The following is a 27,210-nucleotide window of genomic DNA, read 5'->3' on the forward strand; positions in this document are numbered from 1 at the left end:
GAAAACTTCTGAATAAATACAGAGTATCAAACATTTATCTTATCTTTCTGTACAACTGTTTCATCAGGTAATCAAGCAGTAGATAAGAAGTTTTTCCTTGTAAAAGTAGTCTGGCTAATGCATTGTAACCTAAAGAATTAATAGATCTAGGTAAAAATCATCAATGACTGCTAACACTAAAAAAAATACAGAGAAAATCAGATACTATGCACCTCCTAAAAAAATACATGCTAACATCTCTGAAGTAATCTTGCCAGAATCTAAACTCAATAAAGACTTCACATCTGAGAATCAACTTACAGATGGTACAGGGAACAGAGGAACGTGTTAAATTATACCACTTGGACTACAGTCAGCAAAATCCAGACTGTAGGGAACTCTATAGGACAAATGACCAGGTTTCTTCAATAAATAAACTGCACAAAAATAGAAAAAGGAGAAATATTGTTCTAGTCCCATACCCCATTGGTGAGATTTCACCTTTCCTGGAGTTTCCAGATTTGAAGACTCACTAGTTGGGTCTTTAAAGAGAGAGTCTTAGTTTTCCTTTTTTGAAGTGAAGTGAAGCGAAAGTCGCTCAGTCGTTTTCGATTATTTGCGACCCCAATGACTATACAGTCCATGGAATTCTCTAGGCCAGAATACTGGAGTGGGTAGCCTTTCCCTTCTCCAGGGTTCCTTTCTTGGGGAGGGGTAAAATGGAGGAAGGGATTACTGTGTGGGATGGGACAGGAGATCTGGGTTCCAGCTTCTCAATTTAGATAATTTCAACCATGTCCCCCTTTTAGACTTGTGCCTCACCCTCACATTCCACAATACCCAACAGCCCAATTTCTGAGGCCTTCTGGGGAGTCAGCGTACTTCTCCGCCTTATCTCCCTTTATAAACTGTCCTGCTCCACTACATCAGTTATGATTCGCTCCATCCACTTTCCACCTCCCCAGAATGCATTTAATCTTTTCTCTGCTGACATCTCTTTTGTTCTCTCTGTCATTGCAGATCTGTATCTTTTAAAATTTCTCATTGCCCTTTTAGTGGAATTTTGTGAAGGAGTGGAAATAAGATGTGTATAATCAATCGACCACACAGAATGCTTTAAACTAGGAATTCCAGTCCCTAGTAAAGAGAAACTGCATGGTTTTCTGCTATGGGAGAAAGCAGTCAAGAGAGCCAGGAACTGGATAATCTCCTTATAGATTCAACAACTCCCCTGGCCACCAGAGACAATGGCTGAACATGAAAACGTCTGAGCATTAAGTCCACCACTCAGCAGAGTTTAGACTTCAAACAACTCTGGAGCTGCCAGCCTAGTTTGGACAATATGCAGATAACTAGAAAAGAGCTCAGAATCAGCCTCGCCATCTGCCCAGGCACAAACAAAGCCCCAAATGTGTCCTGATGCTTATGTACATCACAGTCCTCACTTCTGCGCTTGCAGGACATGTGGCAGCCCAAGACCATGAATCCATGGCAATTAGGCCTCCAGCCACGTCATCCCCTGGTACTGCTCTGGCACAGGTGGCTCATGATCTCCTGATTGACAAGTCCAAGCAAGCTTACCATTCAGCAGCCCCCTGACCCTGTCGACTACTGGCCACCTTTTCTTTCCCACAGCCAGCTTATTAAGTTACACTGAAAGATAACAATCACTGGTGAGCTGGTTTGATTGCCCCTCCCCCTCTGCAAGCACAGGAGTGCACACACACATACGCACATGCACACACATCCACACTGCACACACATACCCTCCCGTCTCTGCTGCTGCCTGCATCTCTCCAATCTTGCTGCTTGGAGAAATGGGAAGGAAGCTGAGTTTTTCTTTTTTTTTTTTTTTTGAGGAACGGTAGTTTACACAAATTGTTTAATAGGGGTTAGGCACTTAGAAGTCCTTTTAATGGACACTAGTTTGCATAAAGAGTTTGCATTTAGATTTTTCTGTAAGGGATGTTAATTATTTAAACTATCAATAAAACACTGCATTTAAGTTTGGTTAAATCATATCCTGGGGCCACGTGGGAGGAGCAGTTGGCTATAAATGAGAGTTACAACCTTGAGCATACCCCAGGCAGTAGACAGTCAAGGAAGCTGGACTGGGGAGCGGGGAGGCCTTGGCCCTGCCTCATCCTGTCAGGAAAGTGGTGGAGCTCATTTTTGGCCCTTAGTTGTTGTGAGCCACTTCTGATAGCAGATGCTGAACACTTATAAAAAAGGACCCAAAGCCCCAGGTAGGGCAATGGAGGAGCACTCAGTGAAGTCCAGCTTTTATGGTCAAAAAGCAGGGCTTTCTCATCAGAGGACAAACAAGGAGACCAGAGGCTGTGGTCTACCTCCAGCCTGGTCAAGGTGATGCTGGACGGCCCTCTCCAACTTCTCTGTTGTTTCCTCCTCTTTGTGGCCAGATGGGTCCCCCTATGGTGGGGAGGTGAGGATGTGAACATGAAATGCATTCATTTATCTCCTAGGTTCTATTACAAAGAATCCAATCTGAACTCCTGGATTCAGGCCCCTAAGATACACCCTGGGAAGGTGGTAAAACCAGTTCCTGGTGCACTTGGCTGGTGCGCAGGACCCTTCAGAAAGGCCCCTGAGGCCCAGTCCCTGCCTCAAGCATGAGTGATGGAGCTGGCAGAAGATACCTTCCATGGTGAGACCAGATCACCCAGAGCTGAATGAACCAAACATCAGGCCTCAGCATCAGGCTAGACAGTCCTAACATCTGGTAAGGTAGGGGACCCAGGTCCTGTGGGTCAGCTGTCAAGGACACCTGGGGAAGCCAAACCAGTTGGGCAACATCTATAAGGACTTTCTTAACATCCTAAAGCAGTGCTTCCTAAATCTGGCTGCACATCTGGGAGCCTATAAAAATCCCAGTGCCCAGCCGCACCCTAGAACAGAATCTCTGAGGATAGAATACAGGCATTAGTGCTTTTTTAAAGCTCCCCCAGTGATTCTAGTGGGCACCCAAGAGAAAACCAGTGTCTAGAGTCAGGCTAGCTCCAGTCAACTCCTGGTTTATGCTACTCAGCTCTGCAACCAGAAGGCAAATGGTACCACTGTGGTCCAAGCATCCGCTAAACCCTCCAGGGTTGTCTCCTTCCCAATTCTAGCGGTCACCTTCACACAGAAGACAACATGCCCGGTCTTCTCTGGAGCTCTGTGATGCTGTGTCTGCCACCTGAAGATCAATTCCTGTCTTCTCTCCATCCCCACTCTGCTGCCTTAATTCAAGTCTCCCCATCAATCACCTTACTGCAGTTTCTCCTAACTAGCTCCTCCGCTAATCCATTCTCTGCAGGACCAGGTGACTGGAACACTAAACATAATCATATCACTTTTCTGCTTAAACCTTTATACCTTTAAAATAAAATATGGATCCCTCTGAAGAGCCTCTGCGGTGCAGCCTCTCTCATCCTGGGCCTCATCTCCCATCGTTATCCCACACCCACCCTGTGATCCTCCCATACTGCCCCACTCTGCTTCATGCTACTTCACATCTCTGTGTCTCCTCCTTAGCTACCTGGCCAACCTCCATCCTTCTAGCTCCAGCCCAAAGGCAGCTCTCTGGGAAGACTTTTCAGACCCTGCTGGGCTGAGGGCTCCTTGTGCCTCGGCCACCACTGCACCCAGTGTGCCCCGCTCCCTACATGCCTCCCACAGCACTGTCATTATTTCTGTGCATCTGTTTCCCTTTCCTCACCTGGCTCCCAGAAGACCTTCATTTGCAGACCATGGGAGCTTAATAAAAAGCCAACTGCCTGGGCTCAGGGAAGGACCCCTGGATCTACTTCCTCCCACCCGCATTGGACCATTTCTGCACTGGCTTCCCCTAGACTCTGGCCTGTGGGGCTTGGCATCTTGGCTTCATTTTCCATGAAAACCACTTGGAACCTAGGCTCTGGCTGGGCTCCTTTGACTGACCAAGCTGGCAGGCCGTGGGATGCTGCCTCTGGGAATTTACTCTACCTTGCTTTAGCCCAGGCCCCAGGAACATATCCCATCCAGTAAAGGAAATCATTTATAATTTATGTGCTTGCTCCTTGAGGCAAGGACTGAGTGTGATTCACCTTTGGATCTCAAATACTAGGACTGGACCCAGTGTTTAGTAGTTATTCAGTAAATGTTTACTAATGTTTATTATAGATAGATAAATGGCATTTCTTTTCCATTTTTTCTAGTTCTTCCTGGACTCTCCCTTCTGAAGGTCACTTTGTTTTTGCTCGCTTATGCCTCCTCTGTGGCTACCACCTGCAGTGGCCCTGGGGGTCTAGAACAGTTTCTAGAAGAAACTAGACCAGAATATCACACTAGCTCACCAAGGAGTTCTCCCCTTCTCCAACTTCCCTTTGTAGTGAAACACTATACTAAATAGCCCCATATACTAACAACCATTCTCTAATTAGATTTTGTGTATCACTCATCATGTTTTTTTCTGGCTCTACTGTGAGCCCTAGAGGCCAGAGATCAGTGTGTCTATAGCCCCTCTGCCTCCAGCTCACTTGTGATACACAGTAAGCACTCAATGAACGCCCCATCACTGGAGACCAGCAAGCCTCCCCTGGACACAGGAACTGAGGCTTTCAGATGAAGAGATGGCCTTCCTCTCTCTAGAATGTTCAGCCCCTGCAGAGATGATTTGGCATCTGTTTCTCAATCTGGGATAAATGTTCTGGATCAAGGATTCCCATTAAAATGCCTCCCAAAGCACTTAGGGAATTATGCTTGGGGAGTCCTTCTTGGCAGCAGATAATAAATCAATCACAGCTCAGTGAAAATGCTAAGCTAGAATGGGATCACTCAGGCCAAGCTAAGAAAGCAACCAGGGACACCCTTTCCCTCAAGGCCCGAGTGCAGAGACCTTCCTGTGGATTTAGGCTCTGCACTTAGAATGACCAGCTGTTCCAGTCTGCCCAGTACTGAACTGCTTCTAGTGGAAGTCCTGCATCCTGGAGCCCCTCAGTCCAGGAAAACAGCAGCCCCCAGCTCCTGTCCTCACAATGCAGGAGCCCTGTGTGTGCCCCTATGTTTACGTGGCCGCGACCCCCACTCCCAAATACCTTCCCAGCTGTCACCCCAACAGCTAGGGTGAGTCCACAGCTGCTGACCAGAGCACAGCATTCCTGTTTTCAACCCTAGAGGCTGAATCTCACTCCCTGCGCTGCCCTGGCCCCAGCCCCTAAACACCAGGGAAATTACAGGGAAGGGAAGCAATGTACCTGAAGGAGGGAGACATTGGCAAGGCTGAGTCTGAAGAGGTAGTTCCTGTGAAAACAGAAACAGAGGTCGTAAGTCAGGCTGGCTTTACAGGCAGGTCCCCAGGAAGTGGCTTTCTGGCTCCTGCCTCCGGGTGCCAGGACTGGGTGTCAGGACTGGGTGCCAACTGCAGAGAGCCGATGGTGGGCCAACCCCAGGGAGAGCTTTACCTTCGTTAGCTCATTTAATCTGCACAGCCATCCCGGGAGCAGAGAGAAAATGCCATGTTACAGATGAGGAAACAGCTGGGGTAAATGGACCAAGTCAGAGAAACAGTATGTGGAAGAGGTGGGATAGAAATCCAGACTTATGTGCCCCTGGAGGCCCACAGGCATTGTGGGTGGACCTGGAGGGTGGCAGGACCCCCAGGTCAGAGAACCGCATGGAAGTGAATACGGGCTCACAGAGTAGACCCTGCTGCAGAGACAAGGAGAATTCCACTTGCTGGGGGTCTCCTGAGGGCCTCAGTGTCCACATCTGTAAAATGGAGACAGTAACGCCTGTCTTCCTTATTTCATTAGAGCCATGGAGACAGGAATGGTGTGATGCATGTTAAAAGGTTTGTTAATGTCAAACAGATGTAAAGTTTTGGTTTTCCCTAAGAATTTTCTTTCCTTCTTATATCTTCTTTTGGCTGTTCCTCTTTTGGTTCCTGAAGTTTTGGGAATAACTGCTTTAGAAACTTTTGGCCTACCTAAGCTGTGCTGAGAAATGAGAGGAAAGGTTGTGGAGTGGGCCAGAAACAGAGGGAGTGGCCCCTGCTGAATGGATCCAGGGGCCTGAAGAAGATACCCCAGGCTCCAAGCCCAGGACCCACTCGACTGCTTTGCTGTCCTGGTGGGCCTGGCCAGGGGACCTTGGCTTCAGGCCTCTGACATCCCTCCCCAGGCTCCTCGCCTGCACCCACCCGCCCAGACTGGAGACAGATAGGCTCCAGCTTATGGCTCTGCCCCAGCTGTCTGCTCAGGTAACGCAGGCATCTGCACACAGCTTTAAAAAATTAAGGGAAACACTGCATCACTTTATACATTTTTATCCCATCAAAAATCATTCATCACAACTCGAAGTTTGCTCTTCTGGGAGATGAGAACAGAAAGAAATCTCTATAGCCTGACCCACCCTACACCCTTTATGGAACAAGGCGGGGTATAAATGAATAAAAAATTTCCCTACCCTGAATTCCAGAGGCCCAGGGTGTCCCACAGAGAAGTGGGAAACTGTCAGGCAGAAGAGAAGGAGGAAGGAAAGATGATCCTAGAAAAAGGGTTCTCTGCAGGCATAACCAGGCCAAGGTAAGGGAGGAGGAGCGGACCAGGGAGGACAGTGTGAGCACAGGCAGGAGACTTAACCCTCCCAGCTTTCTGGTCCAGAGAGTGGGGATCATCCCAGAACCTACTGCCTGGGGTGATTTATTGTGAAGATTAAGTGATTTATTACATGTTTCACATATCTTACAGGCTTCCCTGGTGGCTCAGATGGTAAAGAATCTGCCTGCAGTGCAGGAGACCTGGGTTTGATCCCTGGGTCGGGAAGATCCCCTGGAGAAGGGCATGACAACCCACTCCAGGATTCATGCCTGGAGAATCCCATGGACAGAAAAGCCTGGTGGGCTACAGTCCATGAGGTTGCAAAGAGTCAGACATAACCGAGCAACTAACACTTTCACTTAGATATTTTACCACATATTTGATACATAAAATAGTGCCTGAGACATGCCGGGTACAGAATGAATGGCAGTTTTCAAAATGCTTCCACAAGGTTCAGAGCAAAGGCATCAGGATTTATGTATTTATTTGTTTATTTAAGGTCTAGTTGATTTACAATATTATAGTAATTTCAGGGGTACAACTTAGTGATTCAACTGTTTAAAATATTGGCTTTATTTCCCTGCACTGTACAATATATTCTTGTAGCCTACTGTATACATGGTAGTTTCTCTTAGTCCCCTACGCCTATCTCGCCACCACCACCCCTGCCTTTTTCCCTCTCCTCACTGGTAGCCACTAGTTTGTTCTCTATATCTGTGAGTCTGTTTCTGTTTTCCTATGTTCATTCATGTTATGTTTTAGATTGCAAATATAAATGATAACTTTCAGTGTTTGTCCTTCTCTGTTTCACTTAATTCAAAGGCATCGGGATTCTAAAAGCTACATATGTAAAATTGGTGCACCCTGAATCAGGTGGGAAAATGGCATTAGCGCCAGCTTCCTGGCTGCAGTGTTGTACTATGGTTAGGCAAACTGTTACCACTGGGGAAAACTGGGTGAAGGATATAAGGACGGGATCTCTCTGTATTATTTTTTAGAACTGCAAGTAAGTCTACTATTGCGTGCACACTAAGTTGCTTTAGCCGTGTCCGATTCTTTGAGACCCATGAACTGGAGCCCTCCAGGTTCTGCTGTTCCTGGGATTCTCCAGGCAAGCATACTGGAGTGGGTTGCCATTCCCTCCTCCAGGGCATCTTCTTGACTCAGGGATCAAACCCACGTCTACTGAGGCTCCTGTGTTGCAGCTGGATTCTTTACCGCTGAGCCACCTGGGAAGCCCAAATCTACCATTATCCTCAAATAAAAAGTAAAACAATGACTCTCTTTGCTAGGAAAATAAGGTCCATACTCTTAGATACTTGTACCTGTAGAGATTACCTCAGAGAGGACACACAAACTCATACACAGCATGCCTCCAGTGAGGGGTCCTGCCTAGTGTACTGGGGGGGCGGCTCTGCTTTTCCCTTTTGTACCTTCTGAATGTTATATCGTAACACATATCTGATACAAAATGATAATTTCAAAATAAAACAATAAAATGCATTCAACCCTAGCTTCTTTTTTTAAATTAATTTATTTCTTACTGAAGGATAATTGCTTTACAAACCCTAGCTTCTTAATAGCCCTGTCATGTTGGCAGCCCAGAGACTGTAACCCAGACTTTACAGATGAGGAAACTGAGGCTCACAGGTCAAGGTCACCCAGGACAAGAACACAGCTCATCTGGTCCAGAGCTCTGTCCTTTTCACACGACAAATGAAGGGGTGGGGCCACTCAGGACAGCCCCAAAGTCAAGGCTGGTCAGCTAAAGAGTGCAACCTGGAGGTGCCCAGCCCCTTGGCCGTCCTCCCCTGCCCCAGACCTGCTCAATCAGAACCCCCAGGGCAGAGAGCTTCTGAGAAACACCAATGCAGCTGGAGGTGGTAACGTAGGTTGGCAGAAAACCTCGAACCCTGAGGTTCTAGGGGGCCTGGATTCTAACCCCAGACTCTTGTTATCTTGCTACGTGATCTCAGGAAGGTCACCTTCCCCTCTTGGGCCTCTGCTTCCTCTTCTTAAAACTGAGGGCAACTGGATTAGGCCAGTGATTCTCAAACCTCAGTGTGCACCAGGCTCAGCTGGAGGGCGTGCTAACACACGGGCTGCTGGGCCCCACCTCCAGAGTTTCCGATTCATCAGGTAGGGTCCGAGAATTTGCATTCTAACAAGTTCTCCAGTGGTGCTACTACTGGTCCTATTGGAACAGACCATCTCTAAGCTCCCTTCCCAAACAGAGCTGATGGTCAAAGATTTTGTGAGAATTCTCTCCTCCTAATCCACTCTGCAAAGTTTCCATAAGTTCTTCAAGAGTGTATTATCCCTAAATACTGGACCTGGGCCTTGGGGCTAACTGATATGGCAACCGGGAGGTCCTTCATAAAAGCACATGGCCTCTGTCCCCTGTCCCAGGTGCAGGCAGCCGGCCGGCCAGCAGGGGGCACCTTCTCCGCGTGGAGCTCCCAGGGAGGACACCAGCTAGGTAGGTTCTGGCATGATTGCTGGGATGCAGGCTAGGAGGTTGACAGCAGGCATTCTTGCCCTTAATAACTGCCAGACCCTGGGGAATGTGGCTTGCTGAGATGTGGTGGTTACTTCCTTGTCACTCCCCCCAATGCTGGGGGACAGGCATTCAGGCACAGAGAGAATGGTAGAGAGGAACAGAGACCCAGGATGAGGGGTTGCCCACAGAGGACCATCCCAAATAATATTCCCTCTGCTCAGTGTACTTAGAATCCATCCCCCAGTCCTGGCCCCAACCCTCCTGTACCTCATTACCTGGCTCCCACGATGAGCTGGTTTCTGGAAGGATCCAGAGCGAGCTGGGAGAAATCTTGGGCTCCAGGGTAGGTGAAGTTAGAGACCCATGGCTTCAGATCTGGGGGAGGGAGAGGCAGCCTTTCAGTTACTGTTGGACTAGGGGCTCCCAGCTGCATCAGCATTGGACCCAAGAACAGAAGGGCTGCAGTGAAGTGGGGGCACCCCGGAGATCTGGGCTCCACCTGCCCACCTCTGTGAGCAGACAGCTAGGGGACAGGGAGTGGGGGTGTTGCCACTGCTCCTGCTTTGCTCCCTAGCTCAAAGAAGGGCTCCACCCATCCCTAGCTGCACAAAGGAAACCTGTAACCATTCTTGACTCCTCAAGACCCTCACCAGCCACACCAAAGGCCTATCCTCTGAAATCCAGCCATCTCGCCTCTGCACCCTATCCCCCCCGGCAAGCTAGCGTCATCTCTTGTCAACAGCATCCTAACTGGCACACCTTTCACTCCTGCCCCTCCAGCCCATTTCCCACAAGGCAACCAAGCCATCTTTCTAATATGCAACTCTAGTTGGGTCACTCCCCAGCTTAGAACCCTTTGATAGTGCCAAGTTTCCTCCGGGAAGTCACAACTCCTGTGAAGGCCTTCGGTTTCTGGCCCCACTGTCCTCCCAAGTAGAATGAATTCCTGGCGCATTAGTTATCTAGTGATCCACTGAAAGAATGATGCTTCAGCTTATACATTCCTTCTCAAACCCTCTACCCCAGCCAGCCTCAACCAGTGCACATCTCCAGATCTACCCCACAAGAGCTTGAGAACCTTTGCAATTCTATTCTCCCTCAGTGCAACAGCTCCTAGTTGTCCCCATCCTCACCCCACCTCCTCCAAGAAGCTTTCTCTGACTCCCCCACACAAGGTGATAGGCTCCCTAGACCTCTACTTGACTGCCATCAAAGCCCCTATCTCACTGGGTGTCTAATCTGGTAGTTTGCCCTAGGGGACAAGGAAGATCTTGCTTCTGGGATCTCTAGCCTCTGCCTAGCACCCAGAAGTATTTGACTAAATGTATGAATAATTGTCAACTGCCTTTTGTACAAGAAGACTCAGGTTTTCAGACAAGACTCCACAGAGGTGGAAGAAAGGGAGGATGGGTGGACAGTGCCCATCTCTGTCTCCAAGGAGGATCATCCCAGCCAAGGCCAAAGTCTCTCATGAGGACTGGGTGGGCAGAGGAGACCTTGCAGCCCTCTGGATGGATGGGGCAGTGGTCATGGGAGGGTACATCTGGGGAACAGTGCCCAGAGAACTTTCCCTCCAAATGGAAGCTCACTTCCCCCATCCGGGCTCACAGCCCCTTCATAGCTTTCTTTCAGCCTCTTCCTCATGGATGCGAGGGAACTGACTGGTGAAGCGAGAGTGCTGTGGGCAGAGGAACTTTCACACTGGTAGGGTAAAGATGATGGGGAAATGTGAGGAGGCCTGAGCTTCCTTCCTCACAGTGCATTAGTAACTGGCTTCCAGAAGGCCCAGGGGAGAGGGCAGGGTGTGTGTGTGTATGTGTGTGTGTGTGTGTGTGCAATCCAAGGGATAAATCATTGCTCATTATCCCTCCAACTACAGAGTAAAAGCAGCCCTTCATTTCTGCATGACAGGCAAACACTTAATCGCTCCCTGGAGAACTGAAGGTTTTGCAAGTTGGATGTTTTTCAGAAAACTGTGATATGCACCATAAAAAAAAAAAAGGAGAAGAAAGAAATTCTGCAGCAAAATGAAGCAGACCCTTTGTGTCTGCCTCTGCCCTCAGCACGTGGCTATAGACTGGCATGGGCCATCATGAAGTTGCAATGGCATTTGGGCGATCTCAGTATAGGGAGTGGATCTGGAGTCAGCTAGGCTGGGTGTTCAGTTGATCCAGGGCCACTCTCAAAAATCCGGATAGGATATCATAGTACCTTAGAGACTAAGCCAAGGGTCCTTCGCCTCCAGGAAGCCTTCCTGGATTATAACCTTTCCACCCTGATCTTATTTTGTTCTGTGTTCTCTCTACCCTTCCAGTTCCATTCACATTGTATGTTTTTGTCGCTCTGAATGTGCTCATCTGTTTTTGGGTGGTGTGTGTGTGTGTGAAGGGTTTGCCTTCGCCAGCATACTGGGTGCTCTCCAATAAGAGCAACAAGTCGCACTTTAATCCCCTTCTTCCCTTCTGACAGGGATGTTCCAGATGCTGAACAGAGGAAAAGGTGGCATGACTGGTCTGCAGCAAACCAGGAGAAACTCCATCTGGAGGTGGCTCAGCTCAGCCTTCATTACAGCCCTTTCTTGAGGTGAGGGGAGAGGAAGAGGAACGGGGCAGGATCCAGGATGACAGTGGGAGGCGGGTGGAGGAGGGGTGGCCCCTTCCAGTTTCTGACCCTCTTCCTTACCCCGAGGTGACTGACAAGGGCAAGAGGGAAGGGGCGAGGGAGGAGATGCAGCGGGCTCAGCGTGGTGATCCTGGGGGAGCCGTCTTGGGAAGGGAGCCAGCTTCCTCTTATTAAACAGGCAAAGAGGACCAGAGGGAAAGCTGTCGTTAAAACACCAAGCACGTTCTGAGCACCGTGTGCAGTGAAGGCTTTGGATGGCGACTTTAAGAGAAAAATGACATTCTCCATGACGCGCCTGTGATTTTAATTATAGTCAATTCAATTACCCGCTTTGTGGATTAACCACTGTTAGTGTTAACACCATACTGGCTTCTCCCTGCCACCTAGAAAGGCCAGGCTGTGGTGAAAGGAAGAACATGCAGGCCAGAGAGAAACACAGGTGGAGCCCCTGAAAAGAAACCAATAGGAGAAAATTCAACCTTACAAAACAGAAACACGGCTGTCAGATTCTGCAAGTGGCAGCTCCTCTGGGGGTATTTAGGGGTTATTCACAGATCAGCCAGGTGTCAGGGCAGAAGGAAACTCAGAGCTATAGGGTTAGAAGCTTACTGATCAGTCAGAAGTAAAGTGTAACATCTGAGGGGGTCCGGGAAGCTGGGGCTTGGTGCTGGGCTGGATTCTGGCAACTGGAATACGGCATCACCCAGAACAAAGTCACCTAATATGAATGGAGTCCCTAGTGCGTGCCCTGCAGAACTAAAGGATGGCGGGGGGCGGTGGACAAGGGGACCAGCCCAGGCCCAGGACGAACTGCGCTGGGGGACCAGAAGGAGTGGCATTTAAGGAACAAGAAACAGGAGTACTCAAAGGAAACTCTCCTTCACCTCTGAGGCCCCACAAAGTCCAGCACTGTGCCTAGAGTCAGGTATTGGGTCTAGAGTTGAAGAAAAATTTGGCGAATAGACAGGAAAACTCAAAATTGTCAGAAAAAGGGAAGGGTTGAATTTCAGGGAGACCAGAAGGCCTGAGGAGGGAAAACAACGATGACTCCACTCTCTGGGGCTGTCAGTCTAGGGTGACAGACTGGCTCCGCTCTCCTGGGACTCAGGGAGTGCCTGTCACTCCACGCAACTGTCTGTGTCACTCCAACCTCATTCCCTCCTTCTGAAAGGAGGTGGGGTGGGAAGTCAGTTCCATTCAAGCACTTTACAGCTGAAGATCAGAACCGGCGTCAAGGAAGCCAAGTTCTTAAGGAACACGTCTTTACATCTCTCCACCCTCCTGCCATCACACCCAGTTTGTACCAGTACAGACCAGCCTGGCTGGGCAACAGGGATTCCCCTGCTCTCCTTCCACTGTCTCTGCTCCCAGATCCAACCATGCCCCAGCAAAGCCCCTGAGAAGAAAGGGTTCATTAGGAGCTGCCACAGGGGGGTCCTCATATGACAAGGCCACCCTCAGAATCCTGCTCCTTGGTCCTTCCCATCAGCAGCAGCCACCAGCATGCCAGGAGCCATCAGAAGTCTGAGGGTGTGCGTGTGTTTTGTAGGTTTAAGGACACTGCTAATTTACTTTAATCCACTTAAGCCTTCAAAGCCTTGATCCAAGCTCCAACAAGACAGCACAGAGAAGACGGCTGGAAACCCTCCTCCCTGAGCAGGAACCAGCACACAGCTGGGAATCCCGCACATCTGAAAGGCCCCCAGCCTCCCCAGCTTGCTGCCCCAGCTCCTATCCATACTGCCTTCCCCACTCCCCAGATCCCATGCCTGCCTCGGTCTCATGGGTTCATTTCTCCACTCTGGTCTCTATCTTGCCCCTATAAGCTGGCTGTGTGGAACCTCACCGAATGGGCTGCTAGGGCACCCGAGGTTGGAGCACCTGCCCTCTGCCCCAGGAAGTGGGAAGAGCCCCAGATGGGAGTCAGGAGGCCAGCACTGAGACCCAGCTCTGACAAATCCCTCTAACCGTCTACACCTCAGCCCACCCTTCTGTAAACAGAGATGAGTTCTTGCCCTGCCGTGCTGCCAGGGTTATTGTGAAGAGGAAAAAGCAGATAGTTTATCAAGCTTAAGAACCTGGGGACCCCTGAGACCACATCTGCAGATCCTCATGTGAGCTGCCACATGGATGATGGATCCTAACACCCCTAGTGACCCCCAAACTGGCTAACAGGTCGAGGGAGAACATGCAAGATGCTCTGGTATTTGTTTTATTTTTAGATTATCATCAAATGTATATCCTCATTTTAGAAACTCTTATTGAGAACTTATGGACCCCCCTCAGAATATGTCCAGTGATTCACAAACCCCAGCTTGGGAAAGACTTTAACAGGACACTCTCACGCCCGCCCTTGACAGAAGGAGTGATGAGTCATCAAGGCCCCTTTCCCTGGGGGCTTCCGGGGCCTCAAAGACAGGCATCCCTGTAGCCATCTTAGAGCAGAAGGAAGCTTTCCAGAGATCTCTAGGCATTCCCTCATGTGTGAGTCACCCTCATTCTTCCCCGGGGAAGCCAAGAACCAGGGCTCATGCCAGAAGAGCCACAGCTGAGATGACCCACAAACCCCTGGCCACCCGACACTGGGCAGCCACAACCCCATTTTCCAGCAGTGGAATTCCAGGGAAGGACCCCAGGGAAACATGGAGAAAGGGTTGAAGGAACTGTCCGCAGACAAAAATCAGATCCTCGAGCCCACTGCTACCCATTCCTCTTACACCTACCCCCAGAGGAAGAGTCTTCATACCCTACAGGAAATGACTTCCAACATCCAGAGAGACCCTGCAGAGGGCCTGCCTTCGTCCTTCAGGACACAATTATTACAAAGAAGGACCCAGCGGGAAGTGGCTCTCACCTGCAAAGGCCACGATGGGGTGTTCCCTCAGGGAGCACAGCTGCTGCTCACCGCTGGCTTCACCGGCGACATCCTGGGAGCAGGCGAGGTGCACTACAAGCAGTGTGACAGCCAGGGGTCCGGGGAACACCATGGTGGGCCCCTCTGTGGTGCTGGCTCCCGAAGGCAGGCTGGGGGAAGACCTGCAATGCAAACGCTCACTCTCACCACGAGCTCCCTCGGCAATGCCCACCTCTCCCGATTTCCTGTGTGATTGTCGGTGGCCCCACAGGATTTGTTTATTTGTTTAAATACAATTTATATTTTATTTATGATACTTAAGAGTTTGCTCTGCTCCAGTAATGTAAAGTTATAGATCATATCTTGAAAGCTAATTTCCCTTGTAATGGTATTCTGGACAAAACTGACAAATTATAGAGCTTTTTCTAAATGATCCCAAATGGTTTAAAATTTATTTTAATGATAAAGGTGGTATCTTAGGGATTTTAATAAATGGAGTTAGGACAAGTGGGTAGCCATTTATAAAAAGATAAATTTAGATCCATAACTCTCACCAACTAGGGAAAATTTCACTGGATGAAAGATTTAAATGTTAAGGATAAAAGCAGAAAAATACTAGAAGAAAATGTGGGCAGAATTCTTTATAACCTTGGAGTGCAGAGCCATGACTCAAAATCCAGAAGCTATTAAACAAAAGACTGACAAATTTAACTACATAAAAATCATGAACTTCTTCAAGCTCCTCCCCACCCCCCCCACAAAAACCAAACATCCATCAAAATCAAAAGGCAAATGACAAACAAGGGAAAAGATTAGCAGTCTGTGGCAGACACAAGGAGCTAATATTCCTAATATATAAAGAATTCCTGAGAATCAAGGGGAAAAAGACGACAATCCAGTAGAAAAATGGCAAAGGATATAAATTCAAACAGGGCTTAAAAATATGAATGACACTATTCTCATTCATAGTAAGAACAACTCAGATTAAAAGTTGAACTGAGGTAAGGCTGCTCACCTATCAGTTCTGCACACATTCAAGTGAGATGACAACTCTTGGGAGATAGTGGGAAAGGGGTGCTCCTAGGCTGCTGGTGTACACGCATGCTAAGCCACTTCCGCTGTCTCCGATTCTTTGCGATCCTATGCACTGCAGCCCACCAGGCTCCTCTGTCCACGGGGATTCTCCAGGCAAGAATACTGGAGTGGGTTGCTGTGCCCTCCTCCAGGGGACCTTTACGACCCAGGGATGGAACCCATGTCTCTTGTGTCTCCTGCATTGGCAGGCGGGTTCTTTACCACTACCGCTTACAATGCTGGATGGTGTACAAAATGATACAATATCATGGAAGGGGACCTGGCAACATCTGGCAAAACAACAGAGGCATGACCCCCCTTTGACCTAATTCCCTGGAGTAAACCAGTGCTACTCGAAGTGTGGTCCACAAGCTGTGACCACTCTGAGGTTAGATAAATAATTTGGATAGTGTTTTTTAAAACCTTTATAGTAATGTGACAGGGTGATTTTTATGTCTATTGGATCTAATAACAAAATATGTGGACTTGTATTTTGCCTAGTTTTTTTTTTCAATTCACTTAAGAAATTTGCTTTGATTGAATTTTATGTAAGTATCCATCTGCAGCAGATTGCATAGTGAAAAGCAAAACCTGCTCCTTCACCACAGTTAGTTAAGAAACAAGAATAGGTGACTGCTGCTGCTGCTGCTGCTGCTAAGTCACTTCAGTCGTGTCCGACTCTGTGCGACCCCATAGGCAGCCCACCAGGCTCCGATTTCCCTGGGATTCCCCAGGCAAGAACACTGGAGTGGGTAGCCATTTCCTTCTCCAATGCATGAAAGGGAAAAGTGAAAGTGAAGTCGCTCAGTTGTGTCTGGGACACCTGCAAAGTGACTTATACACGAGATTATTCCTTGTGGCTTTTTTTTTTTAAATGACAAAAGACAAGTCACAACCAAATATTCAGCAAATGGAGACTGCTTAAATAAGCCATGGTGTATCTTAGTAACGGAATATGATACAGCTACAGACAAGAATGGGGGTTGGTCTTCAGATTTTGTTATGGAGGAGTCTCCAGGTATATTAAGTGAAAAAAACCAGGTGCACAACAATGTAATAAATATAGCATGCTACACTTTGTGTAAAAAAGAGGGTAGAAATAAGAATATATATTTATATTTGTTTATATTAGCATTACAATACAGTGGAAAAAAATAAACCCAAACTAATTTTTTAAAAAAAGGTCACTTAAAAGTAGTAAAATGTTGATCCAGGTGTCTCAATATATACTTTTTTATATAATATTTTCACTATTGAATATTAAATGTGCTTAATAATATCTATTCAATTAAAAAAGCTGGCTTGAAGCTCAACATTCAGAAACTAAGATCATGGCATCTGGACCCATTACTTCATAGCAGATAGATGGGGAAACAATGACAGACTTTAGTTTTAGTTTCTTGGGCTCCAAAATCACTACAGATGGTGACTGCAGCCATGAAATTAAAAGACAAAGTAGAAAAACTATGACCAACCTAGACAGCATATTAAAAAGCAGAGATATTACTTTGCCAACAAAGGTCCATCTAGTCAAAGCTATATGGTTTTTCCAGTATTTATGTATGGATGTGAGAGTTGAACCATAAAGAAAGCTGAGCACCAAAGAACTGATGATTTTGAAATCTGGTGTTGGAGAAGACTCTAGAGAGTCCCTTGGACTGCAAGGAGAGCCAACCGGTCTATCCCAAAGGGAATCAATCCTGAATATTCATTGGAAGGACTGATGCTGAAGCTGGAGCTCCAATACTTTCGCCACCTGATGTGAGGAGCTGACTCATTGGAAAAGACCCTGATGCTGAGAGAGGTTGAAGGCAGGAGGAGAAGGGGACAACAGAGGATGAGATGGTTGGATGGCATCACTGACTCGATGGACATGAGTTTGAGCAAGCTCTGTGAGTTGGTGAAAGACAGGGAGGCCTGGTGTGCTGCAGTTCATGGGATCGCAAAGAGTCAGACATGACTGAGTGACTGAACTGAACTGAACTGATTCAATAAAAATTTTAAAAATTAGTGTTGGTTCCCTAAAACTTCTAATACACAGAGTTGCCCAACAGTTCCTCTGGAGCCTGACTCAGACGCTCTGTATCACTTCCCACCTCTCTCCTTCCCCAGTCCATCCAGTGTGTCATTAAGTCCTGCTGACTCCACACCCTTTACATGTCCCTAACGAGAATCCCATGGACGGAGGAGCCTGGTGGGCTGCAGCCCATGGGGTCGCGAAGAGTGGGACACGACTGAGCGACTTCCCTTTCCCTTTTCACTTTTGTGCACTGGAAAAGGAAATGGCAACCCACTCCAGTGTTCTTGCCTGGAGAATCCCATGGATGGAGGAGCCCGGTAGGCTGCAGTCCATGGGGTCGCAAAGAGTCAGACACGACTGATCGACTTCACTTTCACTTTTCACTTTCATGCACTGGAGAAGGAAATGGCAACCCACTCCAGTGTTCTTGCCTGGAGAATCCCAGGGACGGCAGAGCCTGGTGAGCTGCCGTCTATGGGGTCGCACAGAGTCAGACACGACTGAAGCAACTTAGCAGCAGCAACGCACTAAGTGGCCTCCTTGGTGTCACTTTCATTATCTATGAAGTGAAATGTTGAACTAGATCAGGGATTCCCGGCTGCAAATCGGAATCACTTCCACTGGAGGTGGAGTCCTGGGACCAGTAAGTGAGTGATCCCCAAGGTGATTCTGACAAGTCTCCCCAAGGCTGAGAGGCCCCTGGGGTTCCTTGATGCTCAAGGTCCTTTTCACCCCTAATCTCTCCCCTCTCTTCCCTCCTCACTGCCTCTACTTACTCCAGGTTTGGAAAACTACAACAGGATGTCTCTTCCTGTTTCCTCACCTGTGCGTAAAATAAGATAAAACCTATCAGTGCATTGCTGCAAGGCTTCCAGGAAGCATCCCTGTGACCACACAGTCCTTGCACCTTTACCCTGCCCCATCCCGCACGCACCTCACAGGTCATTAGCCCCCAGAGCACCTCTTTAATCTCAATCTCAGGCTCAACTGGCTGCTCCTTCCCAGGAGAGCCTGGCCATCTCTCTGAGCAGAAACCCTCTGGGCAGGAGATTTGGCCCAAACTTACTCCCTGGAGCTAATTTTCATACAGCTGTTCACAGAACTTATTTCTCAGTGCTAAGCTGGGTCCTTCCTGCTGCGAAGGGCGTGGCACTGCTCTCCTGTCCCTGGTGCCAACATCTCCTTTCCTTGACACTGATTCCTGGCCTCAGGAGACTGAGGGATGAAGAGGCAGGGCCAACTCTAGAGTCAGTCAACCTGAGTTCAAATTCCAGCCTTCTCCTTACCAGCTGTGCAACTCTGGGAAAGAATACTTAACCTCTCCCTGCCTTAGTTTCCTCAAATTGGGAGTGAGAATAACAACATCAACTCCCTCAGCATCTGTAAAAGTTAGGGAGTTACAGGTGGCTGTACCTGCGGGTTCTGCATCTCATCAACATGGATGGAAAATATTCTGCAAAAAAATTCCAAAAAGTTCCAAAAAGCAAAACTTGAATCTGATGTGCCCCCAGCAACTATTTACATAACATTTAAATTGTATTTACAACTATTTACATTTCATTTGCATAATATTAGTAATCTAGAGATGATTTAAAGTGTACGGGAGGATGTGCATAGGTTATAAGCAAATACTGTACACCATTTTCTATAAGGCAGTCGAGCATCTGAGGGTATTGGTATAGGGACTGGTCCAGAACCAGTCCCCCATGGATGCTGGAGTGTACTACCTCTTAAAGGCATAGAACATAGGCCTGGCAGACAGTGAGCATTAATTAGAGCTATTCTGGTGCCCTGAGGGAAGAGGAGCAGGAAGGCCTGGGAAATTCCCTTATGTCCTTGGGCTGGAGGCCTTCTGTTTTCTCCCGTACTCTTTTTCCTTCTCCTTGCTGTGGGCCTGGACTGCATCAGGGGCCTCCTTCCCTCTGGTCAATAGGGGGCACAGGCAGAAGATGGGGAGGGGGAGGCAGGGGTGGGCAGGAAGCAACAGAGTGGGTGGCTGCATCCCTCCACGGAAGGTCAGAGCTCCTTTCCTACAGCATCTCTGCCTCCAGGTTTCAACATCACTCCCTCCTTCCTCCCTTCAGGCCTAGGGATGTACCATACCCCTGGTTATCAGCCCCAGGGTACTGCACAGTGAGCCTTCCCATATATGGTTCCCCAAGCGCTTCCCACCCTCTATAAACAGTTCCTTTATTAAACTGCCCTCACATGTCCCAATTTGCGTGGGCCATCTGTTTCCTGTGGGGACCCTGGCTGATATTAACACCTAATTGGCGATGTTCAATACATATGCAAATATCATCCTTTCAGACTTTAGCTGGGGCTTTTCTTCTATCAGACTTTAGCTGGGGCTTTTCTTCTATCGGAGAAGGCAATGGCAACCCACTCCAGTACTCTTGCCTGGAAAATCCCATGGGTGGAGGAGCCTGGTAGGCTGCAGTGCATGAGGTCGCTAGGAGTCAGACAGACTGAGCGACTTCACTTTCACTTTTCAGTTTCATGCATTGGAGAAGGAAATGGCAACCCACTCCAGTGTTCTTGCCTGGAGAATCCCAGGGACGGGGGAGCCTTGTCTCTGGGGTCGCACAGAGTCGGACACGACTGAAGTGACTTCGCAGCTTAGCAGCTTTCTTCTATCAGCTCCTCAGGACATCCAAGGCAGTATGATAACTGCTCTTCCCCCATTATTCCCAACCCTCCCCTTGTCCGATGGTTCTTTCCCAGGCTTCTGTGCCACCCCGAGTCCCCAAGCACGGCCCTCTGTGTGGCCAGATTCTGGGTTCCTCCAGCCTGAATTAGGCGGACATCCTGGGGCTTCCCAAATAGTGTTAGTGGTAAAGAACCTGCCTGCCAATGCAGGAGACATAAGAGACTCAGGTTCCATCCCTGAGTTGGGAAGAGGAAACGGCAACCATTCCAGTATTCTTGCCTGGAGAATCCCAAGGACAGAGGAGCCTGGCAGGCTACAATCTACAGGGTTGCAAAGCGTCGGACATGGCTGAGGTGACTTAGCACACACACATGCTCTCCCCTGGACCCCAGGCCTAAAAGCACCTAATTTCTGCAGCAGAAGTTCTGCTCATATTATGGTTTTCATGTAAATTTGTCCTCCAAGTCCCTCCTGAATGAATAATTACTTGGTGAACATCACTGTGCCCACCTGGGCCCCAGCACAGCACGCCTGCCGCTTGAGGAGCAGGGAAGGGTACACAGCACAGGACTGAGGGTGGGAGGGACGGGACTGAGGACAGGACCCGGATTCTAGATCTCCTCTGCTCAGGTGAGGGAGGAGGAAAACGGGAGAGCGAGCGGAACAGCTTTCAGATGTGGGAGAACACACAGACCAGAGCTGCCCAGCGATGGGCAGCCTGAACACTCATTAGGGAGGAGATGGGAAGAGCCTTTGTTGAGGTGAGTGTTTCAATACTGAGGATGCGCGGTGGTGGAGATGCTGACTTCAGGAATCCCACAAGGGCCGTGCCCAGCCTATTTGTCCGTCACCTTCAGGGACCTCCTCTGCCCTTGGCAAGAAAGCCAGGAGACCTTAAGAGGAGTTCAGAAGAGGGACAGAAGGAGCCCAGAGGCAGGGAATGGTGTTGGGAGTGCACACAGCCAAGGCTCCATGAACCAAGGCCCCAGGACATCAGCAGGGCAGGGGCTGCCATAGTGAAACAGGAGAAGGTGGCCAACTTCTGGGTCACAGAGGGTTACAGGGTCTGACTTCCTGAGCTCTTTCTAGATACCTGGGGTTGGGGCTGACTTCCCAACTCCCAAGAAGTCCCCATCTTTGGAAATGATCTCTCCATCCACATATCAAAGGGATAGGCCCCCAGCAGGCTCACACGTACTCCATCCCCACCCCATCACAGCTGCCTGCACCAAGGGAAGACCAATCAGATGCTCTCCCCAGCCATTTGGGCATACAGTCCCTACCCCAAGCCCAGAGTCAGGCTGGTCATTGTAGAGGGACATGGAACACTAATGGCCCCGTGGAATGCCGTCTCCCACCCGTCCTGTGGGCTGAGAGGAGCAGAGGTGATCTGAAATCAGAGACCAGAAGAGAGCAGAGACTCCCTGGGACGCTGCCAGCCTTTCAGTTCCCAGTTCTAACCCTTTCCTGGTGAGGTCTGTGTTCTACTTCCACGAGCCGCCCCCTCCCAGATCCTTGTAATCAAACTCCCTGTTTTGCCTGGAGTCATGTCAGATCAGGTGTCACCTACTCAGCATTGTCTCCTCAGTGTCCATTCTCACCCTCCTTCTTCCTAAAGGAGCCTGTGCATCAGCAGGGGCAGGGTGGGGGCAGTGTGCCCTGCTCAGGTCCTGTCCTGGTCTTCCAGACTGAGTGGCCCAGTAAGACACTGTGGAAAGTCGCCTGGGGCCTGCGGGGAAGTGGCCCAGAAGGCTCCCTTCCTGCCTGACCTGTAGGTATGGGCAGCCTTGCAGCTCTAGGTGACCTCTAGCCACATGTTAAGGATCATGGTGCAGAAAGACAGATGAAATCTGGGCTGCTGCTGACAGAATGAGCTCTGCTCTGCCTATCTCCAGGCTTCTTTCCCATGTTCGATCATCATACTTTGGGGCCTGTCCCTTGTCTGTAAAATGGGGAGAGTAATCCCTCCCTCACAGAGTTGCTGCAAACACTTAAGGAGTTATTTTATCTAATAGGCTTAGATCAGCACCTGCCACAAAGTAGGAGATGTATATGCGCTCAGTTGCGTCCAACTCTTTGCAACCCCACGGACTGTAGGCCACCAGGATCCTCTGTCCATGGGATTCTCTAGGCAAGAATACCGGAATGGGTTGCCATCTCCTCCTCCAGGGAGGCGCTGTATGAAAGTTGGCTATTGTTATTATTATTTTTGAATAGTTCACTCCTAATTTATTTAAGCCCTTGTTTTTTAGGTCTCAGGTACCATTAACCAAGCACCATTCCTATTTCACACAATTGGATTTCTCATGCCTACAACCCACATGCCTAAGACAATCAGGAATTTCTATTTCTAATATGTTTGGGTGGTCTGACATTAAGGTAATTGTAGGATTTCTCCATTGGCAGTGTGTAGTGGAGGCCATGTCACCTTCCTGAGGCTTGCAGAGTTCCACAGAAAGCCCAGAGCTTGGGAGGCTGCCAGACCTGGGTGCAAACCTTAGTTTTGTCACCTGTAAAATAAGGCTAATATGTCCTTGCTTTGGATAGAATGCTTGTCACCATGCTCCCAGAACTAAGTCTGGCACAGAGCAGGCCTTCTATGAAATCCATTTGTATAAATGTTTCATGTACATAAAACACTCACCTAGTCACCTAAGTGTCTTCCCAGGTTCCCCCTGCATTTGTTTATACATACTTCACTGGGCATTTGCTGAATGCCTACTACGTGCAGTTTCCTATATAGATAAAGGAAGTGAGGGAGGTGGAACACCCACAGGACAAAGCCTTGGTCCCTGCTTTCGTGGAGCTTATGGTTCACTAGGGGAGAGGAGACAGTCTCCCGAGGAACAAGCAGTCACTAGGCAGAGACAGTGACCTGGTCCTGGGGTCTGGATGCTAAGGGGGCACAGAAAGCCTGTGCTTCTCCCTGTCTCCAAGTGCTTGTCACTGGCACTGGCTGGGGTGCTCTAGAAGAGGGGGTTGGAGAGCAGCACCAGCGGACTCCTGCTATTTGGGGGACCCTCTGTGACGAGGAAAGCATGTTCCCAAAGCCTTGGCCAGACATTCTACTGTTTTCTTTCCCGCTGCTGCCCCAGTTCCCTGTGGTCCTCACTATGGGGTCACTGTAACGGTGCTTGGAAGCATGTGAATGCATGTTTGTGTGTGTGTGTGTGTGTGTGTGAGAGAGAGAGAGAGACAGAGAAAGAGAATGCACACCCACGTGGGCTGCCCCTTGAGGACTCCTCGCCTTCATGGGACTTCTCCAGAGCTCATTTTCCCAGCTCAGACAGTGGGAGGAGGATTAACTACAACTGTGGGAGAGGATGAAATTGCTGACTGAGAATGAAGGAAAGAGAAAAAAGGGCAGAGGGCCAGGCCCAGGGTCCAGGAAGGACTGCAGTCCTACAGGGACCTTTGCTCCTCTCTGGGGAGAAGGATGAGGGACACAGGGGTGGAGATTGTGTGTGTGAGCTGACCCCCTACAGAACCCACACTGACCTCCCAACACACTCCCTGCACAACCATGCCCTCCCTGCTTGCAAGGGCTGCTGTCCAGACCTGCCTCTGGCAGGAGAAGCTGAAAAATCACACCGAGGACCATCAAGTCATCCATCATTCCATTCTGTAGGAGGATAAACAGAGGTGGGTGTCCCAGCTCCCCTGCTGCTTATGGTCCCACAAAAGAGAAGGAAGTATGAAGAGGAGATGAGCAGGAAGCAGAGTCCAAGGTGCCCTGGGAAAGGGAAGTGAGAGGATGCCAGTGGGATGGAGGTCTAGACCCTCTATAAAAGGAGGAACTCAAATAGGGCCTTTAGGAAAGAAGAGGAGCTCTCCCAGCCATCGGGGAGAAGAGCATTCCAGAACGTTGAACTAGTAAGGGCAGAAGCGGAGACACGGCCGTGGTCCATCCTCGCATCATCTAGCAAGGCTGGAGAAGTGGGCAGCAAGAGACGAGTCTAGAAAGGAAGACCGAGGCCAAATGAGGGAGACTTCAGCATGAACCTGTAGTGTCAGGAGGTTTTCTTCCACTGAAAAGGAGGATGTGTCGACAGTTTGGAGCAGTGGAAGGATGTGGTTGAATCTGTGCTTTGGAAAGGTAGGTGGCGGGGCAGTGGGAGGGATGGGTTACAGCAGGCCACCTGTCTGAGAACTGGAATTGGGTACCTTGTCCTCTGAGAGAGTCCAGCCCATGCTCAGAGTGTGTCTGGGTCTCAGGCCCACTAGCACCTGCCCAACTGCAGGGTCACAGCCCTGGAGAGAAGCCAGGAGGGGCTGGAGGAGCGAGTGGGATGGGCTTGGGTCACAGAGCTGAACCAAGGCAGCAGTTATGTGTGTGTGTTTGGTCCCTTCAGTCATGTCCACCTCTTTGTGACCCCAGGGACTGTAGCCCACCATCCTCCTCTGCCCATGGGATTCTCCAGGCAAGAATACTTCAGTGGGTTGTCATTTCCTCCAAGGCAGCAGTGGAGACCATTCAAATTAATGCTGCAAGTTGGTTGTACCCAGAGTGGCAGGGGGTGTCTTTTGACTGCTAAAAAAGGTATAATCAGAAAGGAAGAGACCCTGAAAGATGATGGCTTGAATAAACATGGCTGCCGCCTGTTGAGAATGTGCCAGGCACTGTGCTAAACTCCTCCCTCCAAGACCTCATGGCAGTTTGGCAAGAAAGTTGCACGATGCCCACGGGTCACTATGCTCAGGTGATGAGAAGAAACAGACATGAGCAAAACTGAGGCACGCATACCACCAGTTGATAACAGAGTGATCTGAACCCAGGACTGGCTGCTGCAGCCCACCTCTGGGTCACTCCACACACCACCCTCCCTCGAGGAGAACTGGCCCCAGCCCTCCCGGTATCTGCCGAGCCCTGGCTCTGTGTGCTCTCTAAGCAACCTTCAGGGTTTCATTTGGTTTCCTGAGTTGGCTTCCAGACCAAGGAGAGCGCTTTCTGGTTATAAATTATTGAGCTGACTTCCTGCTACAAATCAGTCTCCTGTGAGTCTGGCTGTGGGGGCCAGTTTTTCCAGGTCCTGAATGACTCTGGAGAAAGGCATTCCAGAGGTTGGATGGTCAGGGCAGAGCCCCACCCCTAGGGCTCTGACAGTAGCCTGGCAGTGCTGGGTCCAGCCTTGACTGGACGCCAGGGGCCAGGGTGGATGGGATAAACTGAGAGACTCCCTTCTGTCCCCACCACTGCTCAGCCTTTGAGCCCTTGGGGACCCTTGGGGAAGGGGGCTCGGCTGGTTCTCCTTCCCCGGGTTCCTCCCTCCTTGCCTGCATTCAAAGTCTCCACTTGGCTGCTTGCCTGGGAAAGGAGGAGAAAAAGAGAAGAAAAAGAAAAGAAGAGGAAATAGGGGGAACCAAGAGCAGGAAAGAACACCATCTGCCTGTGGTTTGGTGTGGAGGGGAAGGCATGGGGGCCGACCCTCCTCCCATCCAGGATCACAAATGCCATCTTCCCACCCACCCATCACTCACCACTTGGGGGGCAAAGCTTAGCCAAGCTCAGCACAATGATAAAATTGAGATGCAGATTCCTTCCCATTGCTCTGAATAGAGCAGATTGGATACGGATTTCCCCCTTTTCTTCCCATTTAGACCATCTGGGCGGCTGGGGCCCCAGAGAAGATTGGGACCAGGTGGGGGAGGGGCAGAGGTTTCCTAGCACTTTTCAGCTCTGAAACCTCAGGGTGAGGGTAACAGATGCCACCCCCACCGTATCCCCTTCCCTGGGGCAAGTTTGTTCTCTGTATTCTGCTCTCCAGGCTGGGCGGGGCTAGCTGGAGTTGCCTCTCCTCTGTCCTGGCAAACTCCAAGTGGTGCATTTGTCTTCAGGGTCTGCCGTCCTTCCTGCAGGCCCACCCACACCCCCTAACTGCAAATAAACCTATGGGGAGGATGGAAGGGAAAATGCGACCATAGAAAGTTGATAGGAAGGGCTATTAAAGATTGCTCTAAACCTGAGGAAAGTAAAGCTCGGGGAAGAGCATCCAGCTTAAGGTTGGGCAGGGAGCTGGTGGGAAAACCAAGACTAGATAAGAACAACAACAGCAACAACAAAGACCATGTTATTTTGTATCAGGATGTGTTCTACGCTCTTTGTATTATGCCATTTAATCCGTACAATAACCCTACAAAGTAGGTACGATTATCATGCCTATTTGCCCATTTCATAGATGGGCAAACTGAGGCACAGACCTGCTAAGTAACTCGTATAAGGACGAATTGGTAGAAGTCAGACCCAAATCCAGGCAGTGGGGCTCCAGAGCCTGCCCCTCGCTCGGTCTCAGCGTACCACCCAGGAAAATGGCATTATTTGACAGACCCTTGGGAGTAGAGCTCAGGCTCCTCCAGTAAGCATTTGCAGATGCGGAAACTTATAAAACACAGCCCACAGCCATTCTGTATTTATAATCACAAAATCTAGACTTGTTCCTCTGAACAGAGTATATCAACACAAAGTTAGAACTGGAAATAAGAATAGAAAGGGAATATTTACATCGCTTGGCAAAAGAAGCAAGTGTGAACCTCGTGAGGAGATGGCATGTGGCTGGATCCAACACCGGAGGAGAGAACCTGGTGCTCAGGGAGACGCCGCGAATTAGATCCAGGACCCTGCCTCATGGTTGCACCGCAGCTTAAATGAAATAAGGTGAGTAGCATGTTTGGTTCATACCCTGTCGGAAAAGTAATATGAACGGTGGTGGTGGTGGTGGTCATCCTAAGGTGGTAAGGTCACGAGTAGGGGTTTTTTCCTGTCTCTCAGACATTCTGTAATACTTAATTGTTTTCACATGGAGAAGAAAATAAAGGAGACTTGCCTACTTTAATTGCTGGAATTAAATGCTAAGGATGTTGCCAAACACAAATCAAGCTTATCTATTCATTAGAGCAGCCTCCTTTTTCTCCTCCCCGTGGGCAAGCTCTTTCCAT

General features: G+C 49.3%; 1 protein-coding gene across 3 annotated transcripts in view; it reads right to left on the reverse strand.

Annotated features, from left to right (window-relative positions):
- The window catches only part of SEMA5B (semaphorin 5B), a 201,947-nt gene that overhangs the window by 26,311 nt on the left and 148,426 nt on the right, over window positions 1–27,210 (reverse strand). For all 3 annotated transcript variants that reach the window (XM_018045697.1, XM_018045703.1, XM_018045693.1), the window contains exons 2-4: window positions 14,534–14,715; window positions 9,333–9,432; window positions 5,214–5,259 (exon numbers count right to left, since the gene is read on the reverse strand). In XM_018045697.1, the coding sequence (XP_017901186.1) occupies window positions 5,214–5,259; window positions 9,333–9,432; window positions 14,534–14,666 (279 nt within the window). In that variant the 5' untranslated portion in view covers window positions 14,667–14,715. The remainder of the gene's footprint in view (window positions 1–5,213; window positions 5,260–9,332; window positions 9,433–14,533; window positions 14,716–27,210) is intronic.

Source organism: Capra hircus, chromosome 1, assembly GCF_001704415.2.
Source record: "Capra hircus breed San Clemente chromosome 1, ASM170441v1, whole genome shotgun sequence".
Lineage (NCBI taxonomy): Eukaryota > Metazoa > Chordata > Mammalia > Artiodactyla > Bovidae > Capra > Capra hircus.